This window comes from Schistocerca cancellata, chromosome 2 (assembly GCF_023864275.1).
Source record: "Schistocerca cancellata isolate TAMUIC-IGC-003103 chromosome 2, iqSchCanc2.1, whole genome shotgun sequence".
NCBI lineage: Eukaryota > Metazoa > Arthropoda > Insecta > Orthoptera > Acrididae > Schistocerca > Schistocerca cancellata.
The window spans coordinates 599338743-599355267 of record NC_064627.1 but is presented as its reverse complement, the minus strand read 5'-3'; the positions used below and the strand labels follow the sequence as shown (position 1 = coordinate 599355267).

Sequence of the window (16525 nt, the reverse complement as noted above, 5' to 3'; positions counted from 1 at the left end):
AGTCGTGTAATAGGGTCACGAGAATCTGAATGTTTCTTCTACGATACTACAGAAAGACTCGGCAGGAAGGTAAATGATGGTTGGCTGCGGGGGCTTACGAGAATGTACAATCGCAAAAAAACCGGCCTGTGGACGGTCACGTGGCACTACGTAGAGGGAAGACCATCATGTTGGCGTATGGCTTTTGCTCAGCCCATTGCATCTACAGCAGTAATTTGAGCAACAGTTGGCTCCACAGTGACACAGAGAAGTGTAACATGTCGCGTACTTCAGACAGCTCCAACCTAGACGCCCTGTAGCATCCTTTCCACTGACCACAAACCACCGCCATTTGCGACTTCAGGGCCAGCTCATTGGAGGGCAGGGTGAGGTCTGTTGTGCTTTCCGATGTAAGCTGGTTCTGTGCCGGTGCCAGTGCTGGCCGTGTGTTGATTAGAAGAAGGCCTGTTGAGGGCCTGCAACCAGCCTGCGTGCTAGATACACTGGACGTACACCTAGAGCTATGGCCTGGGGTGCGCTTTCCAGTAACAGCAGGAGCACTCTCGAGACTATCCCACGCCCCGCGACTGAAGATTTGTACGTCAGTCTAGTGATTCGACCTGTTGTGGTCTGGTGGTTCTACCTGTGTACTGCTATTCATGAGCAGCATTTCAGTGGGTGTCTTACATCAGAACAATGCTGGCCCACATACCGCTGTTGTAACCCAACGTGCTCTACGGACTGTCGACATGTTGCCTTGGCTTGCCCGATCACCAGCTATGTCTCCAGTAGGGTATCTCCAGTCGGGTACACATCGGACGTCATTGGACGACAGCTGGAGCCTCTTCAAGAGACAGCGCTAACTGTTCCTTTATCGATCGGCCAGGTGCAACGGGCACGGAACTCTATCCCACAAACTGACGTCCGGTACCCGTATACCACAGGGCATGCACTATAACACTGGGCATGCGCTTTTGCTTTCTTACATTTAACGGCTTGACGGTTACACCTCTTATGAACGTAACAGCATATCACACTTGCAATGGTTCATCTCGCGCTTGCTTTAACCTGTGATCTTGCAATGTTGATCACTTAAATATGTTACCCAGGCATATGTATCCACGACATTTCATTTCTCTACTGTAATGGCTTTTTGGTGTTGCGTTTTTTTTCCTTCAGTGTATGTGATTACTTCTGTTGCATTATGTGGACATTGATATTAGATCAAGGAAAACAATGGATAATATCGCTGAGGGCCCGCTTTGTTAGTTGCACATCTCCTTCGCGTGAAGTATGAACCAGATAAAACCAAATGCAATTAAGGCTGTAAGAATAAAGAAAACTAGGGGAACCCATGTGTCATTTATTAGTCTAATGTATATAGCAGTTGCTTATAGGTTGCTGCTTCTTTATGGCGAGGCATTACGGGTATTAGTCCTTAAAGTCAAGACATGAATGGAGAGTATTTACAGTGCTGGGCGTAATGGGTGGTTGTCGGCCTGGAAGCTAATGCACGCATCACACTTACGGTTAGAACTTCTCTTGTAACAATATATACTCTCCACGTTTCATATAAAACAGTAACACTTGCATTCGACGTTAAGTCTTTGACTACCTACGTTGTTTACTTACGTGTCTTTAAACGGGATTACTGCAAAAATCATAAGACAGGTAATAAATTTGTACGTGTAATATCTAGCTCCATATTGGGTAATATTGGCCGCATACCTTCCAATGACAAACTTACGAGATTTATTTGACATCAGAAAGCATTTTCAGATATTACCAGTTCGACTAGTGTTTTCTGATTGTTGATTATTAACATTGGTGTCAAATTCCCTCAAACGGAGACCTACAAAGTTATAACGAATTTGCAGACACCAGTCGACTTTTAATATGTGAAGCTGTGAAATGTGTTACGTCTTGTCATGTGGTCCTATGTATTACAACGTGTATGTTTAGTCATGTTAAACTTCTGTTCCGAAGGGCGTAAGTCATTTTACTGCTGGCAAGGCAATCTTGCCCTTAAAACAGGGAGGAAAATGTACCAGAAGTAAAATATAAAACAGACGAAAATAGAATTTTCCTCCACCGCGATACCAGTGTAAATGGCGAGTAGCTGTGACTCGTTTCCAAGTATGAAAGCTCCGGCTATCCTAAGTGCTCGAAAACAAAACATAAGGAGCTATTTTATGGTCGTATGAAGTGAAATCGAGTTCTATCTCTTTCAAGTAACATTTATTGTACTAAAATCTCATTTAGTGGACGTTTAGTAGAACATCCTGAAACTGGTAAATTTAATACGGGAAGAAGAGGAAGTGCCTCAAACGTGAAAAAAGGAGATCATATGCCATATATATAAGAAAGGACACCATGCCGTAACTATAGAGGGATCACACTACTTAAGCTGGGACATAAAATCCCCTCTAACGTACTGTATGACCGACTCCTTCCAATAATACAAAGGGAAAAGACGGTGTACCAATGTGGAGTTATCCCCGGTAAGTCAACTACTGACCAGAAATTTACCTTAAGACCAATTTTGGAATAAACAAAAGAATACGGGGTCGTAACGCATTTTATTGATTTTAAAAGCAGCGTACGATAGTATAAACAGAGAGCAACGATATTGAGCTCTAGGTGAATTGGGTATTCCAAAAAATCTGGTAAGGATAGTAAGAATGACAATGAGAGGGACGCAGGATAGCATAGAAACTAGAGGAAATTGGTCCAGCGATTGGGAAATTAAAAATGGAGTACGCCAAGGTGACGTGCTGGCATGCCTTCTATTCAACGCCGCCTTGAAGAAAGTGATGAGAGAAGGAAATGTCTTGAATAGGGGAACGATTTTTCATAAATCTGTGTAGATACTAGTCTATGTGCATGATATTGATATAGTAGCAAGAACTCTTATGGCAATGGAAGAGACATTCACCGTACTTGAACAGGCCGGCAGGAATATTGGACTAAATATCAACGAACTGGGAAAGCGCACAGGGAGAAGGTCCCACCTGAAGTAACAATGGCTAGTTATACCTTCAGAAGAGTTTATCATTTCAAGTACCTGAGGTTGATTATAACCAGCCTAAGTGATAGCTCCTATGAAATAAAACAGAGACTAATTGCAGCCAATGAAGCTTATTTTGCCTAAAGAAAGCTTCTGTCTTCAAGGTTGCTGACTAGAACCACAAAACTAACCGTCTATAAAAAAACTGACCAGAACAGTGCTTACATACGCCTTTGAAACCTGGGCTCTGATAGCAAAGGATGCTGAATCACTGGATGCATTCGGGAGATTACTCGGGAGAATCATGGCCCAGTTTTTGAAAGGGAAAGATAGAGGAGGTAATATAACGGTGAGTTGTACGCCATCTACAAAGATCAGCCAGCTGGAAGAATTGTTCAAAAGTATGTGAATTCCTAAGGGACCAAACTGCTAAGGTCATCGGTCCTTAGACTTACACACTACTTAAACTACCTTATGCTAAGAACAAAACACACACACCGCCAGAGGACTCGAACCTCTGGCGGGAGGCGCCGCGCAATCCGTGTATGGCGCCTTAAACCGCGCGATCACTCCACGCGGCGTTGGAAGAATTGTGAAGTCATTTAGACAGAGGTAGGAGGGATACGTGGCACGGATGAATGGCACAGAAATACCAAAAACGATTTCACAAGAAAAGGCAGATGGACAGAGAGGATATGGTCGACCGAAAACTAGATTGGAGGAGGTAGTCGTAGAACACCTTCGGAAGAGGAGTTACAGGTATTGGAATATTCCAGCAAGAGATTGGGATAAATGGAAGGAGATATTGAAGAGGCTAAGAGTCGTTATGAGTTGCAGAGCCGCAGAAAAATAAGAAGAAGAAACTCTCATTTAGTAGCATTTCCTGCCTGGGATACCCTAATTCTGTCACCAAAGAGAAATGAACAATATATGACTTCGCATATTAAGATGGATGGCCCATATTGCCGCTGTAATAAGAGTAGTTTTCCAACTTTAATTTCCGTTTGTTGCTGTTAACGTGTGTTAAATACTTCATTAACTGGGTATAGCTCACTGCACGTATACGACACCAGTAACATGCTTAATCTTTTATCGCTGGCGTTGTTCGAATGTAATCACATAAACCGAGACAAGGTAACAGTTTGCCAGAAAACTCCCCACGAGAACATCCTATATCATTTGCTTCGACTGTTTTGTGCCAAATTTATGCATCCACATTCCTGAAATATTATTCATTTCTGTTAATGTTGTATACATTCTTCATCAGTCTCTTTCTTATACTCTTCTGACATTTACTTTATGCTGAGAACTTCTTCTGCCAGGTAACACTATTACCAAGTACTAAAACGTGGTGCCTGTCCGCCTCCTCCCCCCCCCCCCTCTCTCTCTTTCTCTTTGTGACACACACACACACACACACACACACACGAACAAACACAAAATATAAACTGAAGTTTATTGTAAAGAGGACATGTAGATGAGCGATAAATTTAGTTTCAAAAATACAGATCAGTTACCTTTGCTCAGTGGAGACAGAACGTGGTAATGAACGGATGCACTTCCAGCGCTTTGTCCGTAGATGGTTACTTTTTGTGGATCACCTCCAAATGCCTCTATGTTCCTCTGCACCCAGCGAAGTGCCTCTGTCTGGTCCTTAAGACCCATGTTCCCAGGGACCACTTCATCGCCGGTGCTCAGGAAACCTACGATGGTTTATTCTTGTGAGGTAAACAGCACACTTGAACACATATTAACAAAAAATTAATTAAAGGTTTGTAACAACAGTTCAAATTCTGTAATAAACGCTCAGAACCCTAAATCTAGCATTTCTGCTAGCCCATTTCCAGGGAATTTAAAGTGTGAAACTTCCTGGCAGATTAAACCAGTCTTCCGGACAGAGACTCCAACTCGGGACCTTTGCCTTTCGCAGGCAAGTGCTCTACCAACTGAACTACCCAAGGACGACTCACGCCCCGTCCTGACAGCTTTGCTTTTGCCAGCATCTCGTCTCCTACCTTCCAAACTTCACTGAAGCTCTCCTGCGGACCTCGCAGAACTAGCACTCCTGTAGGAAAGGATACTGCGGAGACATGGATTAGCCACAGCCTGGGTGATATTTCCAGATTTAGGCTTTCACTCTGCTGAGAGGACGGGGCGTGAGTCGTGCTTGGGTAGCTCAAAAAATTGAGTGAAGGTATCAACAACGAACTTCCCTAGATGTTATGTAACGACCGCTACATCGAAAAAAAAGTTTAGACCACTTGTCTGCGAAAGGTAAAGGTCCGGAGTTCGAGTCTCGGTCCTCCCCACAGTTTTAATCTGCCAGGAAGTTTCATATCAGCGCACACTCTGCTGCAGAGTGAAAATCTCATTCTGGAATTTAAAGTGTATTATGTTTTCATGTAGCGATGCGTCGAAATAAAACTGAGTTACATATTTACGAAATACAAAGGAAGTTACATTTTTTCACTCCATAAACATTAAATTTCTTCAGAAGTTGGAGAGATAATTTCATTTTAACTAGACGACAGCACTTATGCAATAGGTACAGAAACAAACTATTAAGATTCTGAACTAGAGTGGTAAAGTTGACATGTGTTCCTTCACACAACTCAATACATACACACGAGCTTAGCAACTACATTGTAATTTCCCATTGCATTTGTGACTCCGTATTATATTAATTTAGCTTTACATATAATACACTTTTTTGTTACGTTTAAATCTGTTCTTCCTGTTCCATATGAAAAGTATCGGTGACCAGTAAAAGATTAAGTATGTTTATAACAAGACTCAACTTTTAATGTCATATTTTGTGACTATAATGTGGAAAAATGTCATTGAGGTTTATAGCAGCACCGGATGACCTGTCCTGTGGGTAGAAATGGAAGTGAAATTGAAACTAAAAAGTAGCAAGCCTACAATGAGCATTTCACTCGAAGCCTCCTCAAAGATGCACCGCATAAATCCATGCAAACATAAGACATAATTACGTGAAGGCTATCACGGCAAGAACCATGAGATAGTTTCTGGGAAACTGAGGCAAGCCGGGTATCTGCAGAAAAATGTTAATGAGCAGTTGTGATCCCATATCTTGCACAGGTGTTGCACAAAAATATCTGCACAGCGCGGGAAATGCATTCTTGAACAAAAATGCAGATTAATGAATAGCCGCTCCAATTGCTTAACTGGAACTTTATGAAGTCCACAATCGACCGGTTTCTGCCTTTATAGTAGACAATTATAAGTTATCTGAAAGTAATGCTGTACAGAAGCATAACTTTCAGATACACTTGATGATGACATGACATAAAGCGTGAAACTGGTCGTCTGTGGATGTCATGAAGTTCCAATTGAGAAACTGGAATAGCTTTTGCTTAATTGAGCAAACTTGTGGGATCAGAATCATCCACATACGGAGAAACTAATAAACGCAAACTGTAGCCCAGCCTACAAGTCGCACTGTTGCGTCAGACAACGAGCGGCGCTTGTAAAATGCATGCAGTACGTAGTTGGTGCTCGTATGGTGGATGCTTCCGAAACCAAGGTAGTCGAAGTGTTTTGTGTTTCAAGAGGCGCCGTATCGAAGATGTATACCGCACACAGGAAGAGTGGAAGGACATCACCCGCTGTATCACAATGTGGGCGACATTGGGTGAAGAGTGACTGCGATAGACGATCATTCAAGAGTACTGGGACGAAAAATGAGAGGTCAACAGCTGAAATAGTCGCTGCAGAACTGAATATCTCTCTCACGAACTGTGGCAGCACCAAAACATCACGAAGGACGCTCAATAAGACGGGAATTGCAGGGCGAGCTGGAATTTCTAAACCACAGGTATGCTATGCAAATGCCCGTAACAACAAAGCACGCTGCCGAAGCCATAAAACGTGGAGTATGGATCAATGGAAGGAAGTTGTTTGCCACACGGGGTAGCCGCAAGGTCTCAGGCACATTGCTACGGTTCGCGTGGCTGCCCCCGTTGGAGGTTGGATTACTCTCTCGAACATGGGTGTGTGTGTGTGTGTGTGTGTGTGTGTGTATGTTGTCCTTAGTGTAAGTTACTTTAAGTTAGATTAAGTAGTGTGTAAGCCTAGGGACCGATGACCTCAGCGGTTTGATCCCATAGGAACATATCCAATGCTTTTTAAGAAAGTTTTTTGGTCGCGTGAGTTTTGTGTCGAACCATATTGATCTTCTGGCCAAATTTACGACTGGTGTACGCCGTCCCAAGCCTGCAATGAACACTCCTTGCTGTCAAGGGTGGAACATGGCTGAGATTCGTTGCTGATTTGGGCAGCCATGTCGTGGTATTACGTGGGCCCCTTGGTTACTCTGCAAGGCGCAGAGATTATGCGACCATTTTGACTGACGAGGTCCATCCCATGGCACAATGACTTTTCTCCAACGGTGATGCTGTGTGCCTAGGCGAAAAGGTCCTTGCTCACACAGCTTGCGTCGCCTGGAACTGGTTTCGTGAGCAGGAGGAAGCATTGTCGCATATCCGTGGCCAACAAAGTCACCTGATCTCAATATTATTAAGCCTCCGTCGTCAACACTGGAAACAAGAGTTTATGATCACTATCCACGTCCGTCATCTTTACATGAACTTGCCACTGATTAGCATGAAGAATGGTACAAGATCCCATCGAAAACAACACAGAACCTGTGTTTACCCATTCCAGGTCTCCTGGAGGCTTTGATTGCCAGCGGGTTTGCTACACCATGTTATGTTTGGTAGTGTGTTATGCTCATGGTGTTTCCACATTTATGTCCACGCCCTGTATGGAACGTATGATACGGCCTAGGAATCACTCGAAGCTAGTTGAAGGCCGTTTCCGAGCGCGGGGAAGGCCGCTCGCGACAGAGAGTGACATCACAGTGACGAGGTGGCTTACGTTAAGCACTGGAGCTACGAGATTTCGCACTCTTGTGAGTGGAACAATTCTGGTGGTAGGGCGCTGGGGCGAACCCGCCGAATCTACCGGGACACTGCAGTCAAAGAATAGTGTCGAGCTATATTTGGCATTAGATCGTCCTCTGCTGGGATAAGCCACCGAATGCATATTACACAGAAGTTGAATTGCAAATCTCATGTTATAGATCTTTTCAAACGCTTGAATTCAGCAGTATTTCCTCAGGATATAATTACTCATTGCGGTGATAAAATCTGTGGTTTACTTTGCATACTTTCATACACCGATTTGGAATTGAATAGTTTTCTGGGACAATTTCACATATAGACACAAGTATTCATTGTACAGAATGAGAATGATATGAATTCATATGTGTGGTCACAGTGTCCACAGTTTGTTTGTGTCTACTGAATGTATTTTAAATCCGTCTGTGCAACTACGACAAAGTACGTTTCTTATCACCGAACGTGTTTCGTTTTATTGACGTAAAACATCATTAGTAGTCTGTAATAAAACATAATTATAATGGGCTTGTTTTCTAGACCTTCGTTATAAAATAAGTTGATTTTAGTTACAGTAATTTAATTTTCACTGTCATTAGGAATCGTCGTCTGCTTGCACATTTTTCACGTATTCTCTCGTTTGTCATTGCTGTTGTTTTTGCATAATACCGCACTGATTTCCAGCACTACCAATTTCTTGAGGTGAAACACGACACAATGTAGCACCACTACGGATCTGAACGTAAATCTGCGTAAACCGGTCTCTGCCTTTTTTGAGTGAAAAGCATTGCCATGGGGAGAACATTTCTAGATCAAGTGAAAACCAAAAGTAGTTCTTAAGTTGGCAACATTTCTCACACAAAAACACACAGGTACACGTTTATGCAAAACAACCAATAGTGTTGGTGCACTGATTTATATTTCACATGAAGAAATGTGTAGCGCTGCTAAGCAACGCGGGGTTAAGCAAAAAGCACAGAAGTTAAAAACGAGAGAATATCTCAAAAATGTGCAAGCGTTAGACACTTCCTGATGTGAGCAAAAATCGGACACCAAATACTGTGAATAAAACCAAACTTCTTTGTAACGAACTGTTTTTAGGTCTAGAAACCTAATCAGATTGTACATATGTTCCATTAAAAACCACTAATGTTGTTTCAGATGAAGGAAACGAAACGTCATTTCTTTCGTCATCAGGTATCTATTCTGAAACGACTCGTCAACTGTTCAAAATCTTTCGCAAACCAACGACAGCCTGACAGTACATCTGCTTTTGTTCCGAAGAATGAGGCACAGTTTTAATATAAAAGTAACACCCATAAATTTTGTACTAGGAACAAAAATAGCACGCACAATCCGCAATTTAGCTTTACCCTTGCAGTGAAAGGAAGGAAGTAGCAACCATAAAAAAAACCACGTGCCTTGTGAACTGAATGTTTTGAATACAAAATGAAATGACGTATGCCTGATAGATTCCTCTACTAACTACAAGAAAATTCTGAATAGATAGTCTGTGTGAGTTGTAGACTATGATTTTAAAAAGAGAAAAAATTGGAGTTAGGTAAATGTTGAAGTTTATCCAGCTGTAATCCTACCGATACGTTAGACAAAATAGCGATTTGGCGAGAATATTACCCAAGGAGGATGAGAAAATGAAACTTAACTGAAAGAAGCCGTGGAGAGGAGCAAGACCGGAGAAGTCCACCTTCGTCTCCATCTCACGATGTTCGCGCCTCCTCTGTTGCTGGCTCGGGAACTTGATGAAGTCGCTCAGGTCGCCAAGTTACAGGGTCGATTCGATCTATAGCGAGCTGGTTTTATATGACATGTTCCTGAAATCGACCAATTGAGTGATCCACTAACTGAACAAGCAGGTCCACTGCCTTCCAACGACGAAGTGTCAACACGCTGCAGTAGCGAGTACATCCTGCGGCACAGGACGAAGCACTTGGGAACCAGACGAGTTAAAGCAATCAGCGGAAAGAAGAATACACCTAACCACAGGACAGAGGTGCTCGATGTGCAGATCCAAGGAGTCTTGGGAAAAGCGAGTGAAGTAACAACCAGAAACAGTATATTTTCTGCATGATGTACTAGTGTTTCAACTCTACAGTTTTGAAACTGTGGTAGTTAATCACGATCGAAGCTATATGCTTATTTAATAGTCTTAACTGAGAGCAGAAGTCAGTCCACGACTTCCAAACAACAACGAACCTTAGAGGCTCCCTATTTCCCCACGTGTTCTGGTTTCCGCTTCAGGCAACCCTTCGCAGCTACCCAAGGAATTTGTGGGCAGCCATGGCCGAAGTTCTACAGATGAGTGCCGGAATAGTGTAGTTGCAGCATCCTGCAAATGTGCCGTTCTCCCAGGAGTGGGCGACTGGATTGCTGCACGGTGTAGTACAAAGCAACATATCCACAGCTGTCTACGTGACGGGAGCCGAGATCCCGTCATAACACACCCGACCCTTAGCTCAGCCCATTGCAGTATTCCTTCAGGGTTGTAAATATGACCTACACAGTCTCCGCGGCAGGCATTTGTCGAATGTACGTTAAGCTGCTCCTGCGTCATCAAACTGCATCAAAAACTTAGAGAAGCCGCCGTTCTATGGGCCGTCAGCTAGCCCTCCCTGATGATTCGATCCACCGAGTAGCGACTGTCCAGTGACTGCCATTGTCTGACACTCCAGCTTGACTAGAGAATGTCCTGGGTTCGACGTAGGGCCCGTTTGCTTTGTGCCAGGGGGCACGGGTTTGAGGGCGATGTACCCCAGGCCAGCCACCTAGCCTCGTTGCGGTGCAACAGCTGACGCAAGTGGGGGTCAGTAAGGACGCTGCTATTGCGCGCTGCCGCAGCATTTCGCTGGGTACGTCACTTGCTGCTGCTGGACTGAGTTGCTGAAATCGACGTAACGTACGGGAGGGAACAAGTCAAGAAGGATACTCTGCTGAGTAAGCCCTCATGAATCCACGTTTGTTCTGATACTGGAGAACCCATTCGACACCTTTACGCACACGCAACTCTGCAGGCAGAGAAGTGCCCGAACTGCAAAAAATGAGACTTAACCAGGTGAAGATCCGTATTGTACACCGTAATGGATTGAGCGACTCGGAAGTTTTGATCAAAACATGGCAACGGCCACTTTACTTTGCACCTCATTTGATTAGGCTACATCATAGTATCTCATTGGCATCTACTGTCGACTATGTCTACGGAATTGGGGTGAATAGTACTATCTTTTCCGAAACCTCTGCGGGCATGAGCATATCGCTTTAGAACCTTTTCTTCCGAGGAAGAAAGTAAAAGGGCAGAGCAAAGTATTGTTACTTAATACAACATCAACAGGGAGATCTCTCAACAATGTGCTATATGATAATTGTGATTCGCACTTTACGTCTCCTTATACCCACAAGAGCAAAAATTGCTATAGATGGATTATCGATGGACAAATAATTGAAGAAGTAAGAGAGTTTAAGTATAATGGTGCAATTTTAAATTTCCCAAATCGGTTGATGTAGAGCTAAATCTTCCCAGATTCAGACATTTTTGTGGAACTATACTAATTCCATTAAAACGTAACGTACGCAAAGAAACATTAATTAAATTCTTACAAATTACCTTTGCTCCTGTATGGTAGTGAATGTTGGACCCTAACATTCGATAAACTACGACGAATCGAATCATCAGAGATGAAGTTCCTCCGATTTGTAACGGGATATTCATTGTGGGACCATAAGAAGAGCGGCGCGTTTCGTCACAGGGTTATTTGGTAACCGTGATAGCGTTACGGAGATGTTTAACAAACTCAAGTGGCAGACTCTGCAAGAGAGGCGCTCTGCATCGCGGTGTAGCTTGCTCGCCAGGTTTCGAGAGGGTGCGTTTCTGGATGAGGTATCGAATATATTGCTTCCCCCTACTTATACCTCCCGAGGAGATCACGAATGTAAAATTAGAGAGATTAGAGCGCGCACAGAGGCTTTCAGACAGTCGTTCTTCCCGCGAACCATACGCGACTGGAACAGGAAAGGGAGATAATGACAGTGGCACGTAAAGTGCCCTCCGCCACACACCGTTGGGTGGCTTGCGGAGTATAAATGTAGATGTAGATGTAGATGTAAAAGAATTACCAATATTAGATAAGAACTAAATGTTGAACCTATTACAAATATAACTGAAAAATACTGTCCAACGTATGTCTAATTATAGAATAACTAAAGCTACAACACAATACAACCCGACTTGCAAGAAGAATACTCGACATCCTTTAAAGAGATGGACTGAACGATTTTGAGGTGATCCTATCACAAGTGTCTGTCAAACAAAATAGGGAAATAGTAAACAGGTAGATGCATTTAAGTATTTCGTGGAACTTCGAACCAACGTTATCCTTATTTGATTTTGTATTTGACATTGACCTGTATTATGTGTATGTACGGAAAACATAAGAGAGGGCAGCACCAGAGTACTCATATTTTGGAATTGGCCTATCAGTACATTCGAATAGAAGGAAGTTTTAGAGATATTTATGTCCACTGTGAATTACAGGTAACGGAGCTCTCAGTATCATTTACAGGATTATCTGCCTTATGTGCACTAAGAGCTGCTCTCCTGCTCAAGGTACTCTCCGTGTAGCAAGTACTTATTCTGCATTAAAATGAAACATTTCTAACATCTCAGTCCTGAGCATATAATTCTGCATCTGGAACTGTGGTTTTATGTTTTATTTCTGTTGAGAATACTTTCAGCCCATTCGATATTAAAGATCTTGGGTTTACTGGAAGCATTGAGCGTAGAGTTTTTATTCGACAGACGTATGTACGTCGGCAACGGTCACATGTTCTAACTGCATCAGACACTGCAGGGATAATCCAGCATACTGAAGCACAGACTAGTACTCCGAAATACTGAAGCACCAACACGTTGCCACTAGAGCAACTTGTTCAAAGATATTTATGTACTTGATGAATGATTGGTGTTAAATTAACTCGTAATAAGCTGAAGTGTGAATGACGAAGGAACGGTGCTTCTTAATTACCATTCTCTTTCTGATTTACGTACTAGCATCATCTTCGTTTTTAGCTTCACATGTTCTTGAAAACGTTCTCCATCTGCGTCTAGTACAGCTTACTTATCAGGTGCCGTACATACTCGAGAATGACAGACTAACCTTCAGTCATTACTGAGAGAAATTTGATGTGTTCTATTAATAGATTCATTTATCACCAATTTAAATGTAACAACGACCTAATTTTGTAATATTTTAGCGATTCACGTAACTAGTCAAGTAACAGTGAGCATATTACAGGTAATTACCCAGAAGTCCCAGTCGATAATTTAGGTGAATGACGATGACATCCAGGTCCACAAAGTACTGCGGCCTCGCGTTGCCAGATCCAGATGTGAAACATCCTCCGTGGATGAAAACCATAACATTTTTCAGTGTTCCATTTCGCGACGGGGTCTGTAGTAACACACAGCAAAATCGCAATGTAATTTACAAATTTAAAAGCAAAAATTTTCAATCTTTTTTTTCACTCTGTGGCTTTTTACATCCTACTCCAAAACATTAAAAGCATGTTCATTCAAATATTAATCTACACCGTTTTCTACAATACAATACGTACCCCAGGACCAAAAACGCTGAGATACAAGCAGTCCTCGCTACCGGACGTTTTCCCGTTGCTGTACTGCGTACAACTGGTGCCTTTCTTCAGGACGTCTTTCACGCCAGTCCACGCTGACTTCTGTACTGGCGGCTGCAGAAAGACAGCTTCTATTTTTAAGATACTTAATAGTTCTTAAGGTTAGTCTATACAAGAGCTTTAGAGCGATTTGAATGGAATGTAAATAAAAAACAACAGCAAAATTGCAAATAAGCTGTTAGGGTCAGAGTTAAAAAGGAACTTCTTCTAAGGTGTGAGTTTCTGTAGGTGTGAAGCCAATGCGACAAATAACAACTGAATATGTTATTTGAGAGCAGTTACAACCACATACACGGATTGCAACATATCATCCTCATTCTAATTGCCATTATTGCCATAGGTGAACATCATCACTTCTAATTAAGTTTTCATAACAGGATTTTTGTACATATATGGTGTTCGAACATTATGAATTACCTCGAAGATCCCCGAATAGAGGCTGTCCGGCCAACGATACCATTCGCTAATATCCATTTTACCTCGAAGAGAATAGTCTATTAGCATTCACTCAACACGGATTAAGGAAACATTCTTCTTGTGAAACACATGTAGCTCTTTAATCACACGAAGTGTTGAGTATTATTGACAAGAGATTTCAAATTGATTCCCTTGTTATAGATTTCCAGAAGGCTTTTGACACTCTAGAATACAAGCGGCTTGTAGTGACATTGGGTGCTTATGGAATATCGTCTCAGTTATGGGACTGGTTTCGTGATTCCCTGTCAGAGAGGTCACAGTTTTTAGTAACTGACGGAAAGTCATCGAGTAAAACGAAGTGAGTTTTGGTGTTCCCCAAGGTAGTGTTGTAGGCTCTCTGCTGCTCCTTACCTATATAAACGATTTAGGAGACCATCTGAGCAGCTGTCGTAGGTCGTTTGCAGATGATTAGCGTACAGTAAAGTCATCAGAAGATCAAAACAAATTCTGAAACGATTTAGAAAAGATATCTGTTGGTTCAAAAATTGGCAGTTGACCCTAAACAAAGGAAAGTTTGAGGTCATACATATGAGTGGTAAAAGGAATCCGTTAAATTTGAGTTACATGATAAATCAGTCAAATGTAAGGGCCGTAAATTCATCTAAGTACCTAGGAATTACAAGTACGGAAAACTTAAATTGCAAATAATACATAGAAAATGTTGTGGGGAAGACAAACCGAAGACTGCGTTTTACTGGCAGGACACTTAGCAAATGTAACAGATCTACTAAAGAGACAGATTATGCTACGCTTGTCCATCATCTTTGAGAGTACTGCTGCACCGTGAGCGATCCTTAGCAGATGTGATTAACAGAATACATCGAGAAAGGTCAAAGAATGGCAGCACGTTTTGTATTATCGCGAAATAGGGGAAGGAGTGTCACTGACAGGATACAGGGTTTGAGGTGGACATCATTAAAACAAATCCTCTTACGAAATTTCAAGCTTCAACTTTCTCCTCAGAATGCGAAAATATTTTTTCCATGCAGACATATATCGGGAGAAAAGATCATCATAAAAACTAAGGGAAATCATAACTCGCACTGAAAGGTATAGGCGTTCGCTTTTCCTGGGCGCTGTTCGAGATTGGACTACTAGAAAAGTATTGTGAAGGTGGTTCGATGAACCCTCTGCCAGGCATTTAACTGTGATTTGCGGAGTATGCATGTATATGTAGATGTAGATGTAGATGGACCCTGTACATCCTGTCTTGCACGTGATAAATTGTTCAGGTTAATGTATCTTTTCATAAAAACTGCTGAAGCCAGGAATTTAAATATATTAGGGCTTTTTCTGCACATCTTCTGTGTTTCTTTGATTGCACTAGAATGTCTTCATTTACCTGGGAAGCATTACTTTTACGTTACATTTCTCTTTGTCTGTTGGTACTTTGGGGATAGTTAGCTAGTAAAATTCATGTAACAACGATGGTTGTACTATATATCTAGTTCAGTGTCTTCTGTTAACCATTCCACAGCACCTCTGTAAATATGAATGTGGTTTTTTATTACATTTTGAGAGACAGGTATCAATTGCATGAAAAATGTCAAACGCGAGGAATCACAGTAATGTCAATTATTGTAATAAATCGCATAAAAATTAGACATTTGTTTGAAAAACAAAATGCATCATAGCGACATTCATCTCCTGAACCCTCCTGTTCTTCTTTAAATTTTTCTATTCTTGCTACCCTTGCGTACTTGGTGTTTAATCGCAGACAGAAGATATTAGACATTTCTGAATGCAATGTATGAACTAGTGTTTTAAGCCCTCTGACAGCACTGAAATCTTGTTCAAAACACAGGCTTTTTAACATTTGAAGTTTACTAAGATGACCATAATTAAATAAAATTACGGTATCACTGACGCCCCACCCAATATTTTGAAGCCAACGACCACATTTTAAGAATCTGGACCCACATGACATTACTGAACGATTGTTTTGGATTGCGAATGCTGCGTTTCAGATATTTCATGAGGATTTCTTTGTACTGTGAGTCTCGATATATCGGTTTTAATGCGTTCATAACAGGAGAAGACATTACATTTTTGTGCAAGAAAGACGTTCCACTGGCTTCAGCGTTCCTAAGCTTGTGCTATGATTATTTACGGATCGGCGGGTCAAAGATCGGCGTAACGTGCTGATCTGTCTCATTACCTGTACATTTTTCACGTTGCATCTGATGCTCATGCCATAATATTATAATATTTATGACTCTGTTTGGTAGTCTACCATTTACAGATTTTTCACAAGACAAAGTAGTATTTTTCATAAGCGAGAATTTTTTTATTCTTTTTCTTTTCTTTTTTTTTTTTTGTTGTACATGAGCTGCACGTTCCACTTGTATTCTTACTAACAGGATCCTGCCACTTTTCTGTAGGCTCTAGACTCACCGTTCCACAAGAACTTTTGAAAATGGTTACACCCGCCGCATCATCC

The 16525-nt window shown here is 41.9% G+C and overlaps 1 protein-coding gene across 1 annotated transcript in view; it reads right to left on the bottom strand.

The window, feature by feature from the left end:
* Window positions 1-16525, bottom strand: part of LOC126162237 (esterase FE4-like) — a 74720-nt gene that overhangs the window by 33372 nt on the left and 24823 nt on the right. Inside the window, exons 3-5 of the mRNA XM_049918609.1 lie at window positions 13531-13662; window positions 13220-13367; window positions 4504-4689 (exon numbers count right to left, since the gene is read on the bottom strand). Coding sequence (XP_049774566.1) covers window positions 4504-4689; window positions 13220-13367; window positions 13531-13662 — 466 coding nt within the window. The remainder of the gene's footprint in view (window positions 1-4503; window positions 4690-13219; window positions 13368-13530; window positions 13663-16525) is intronic.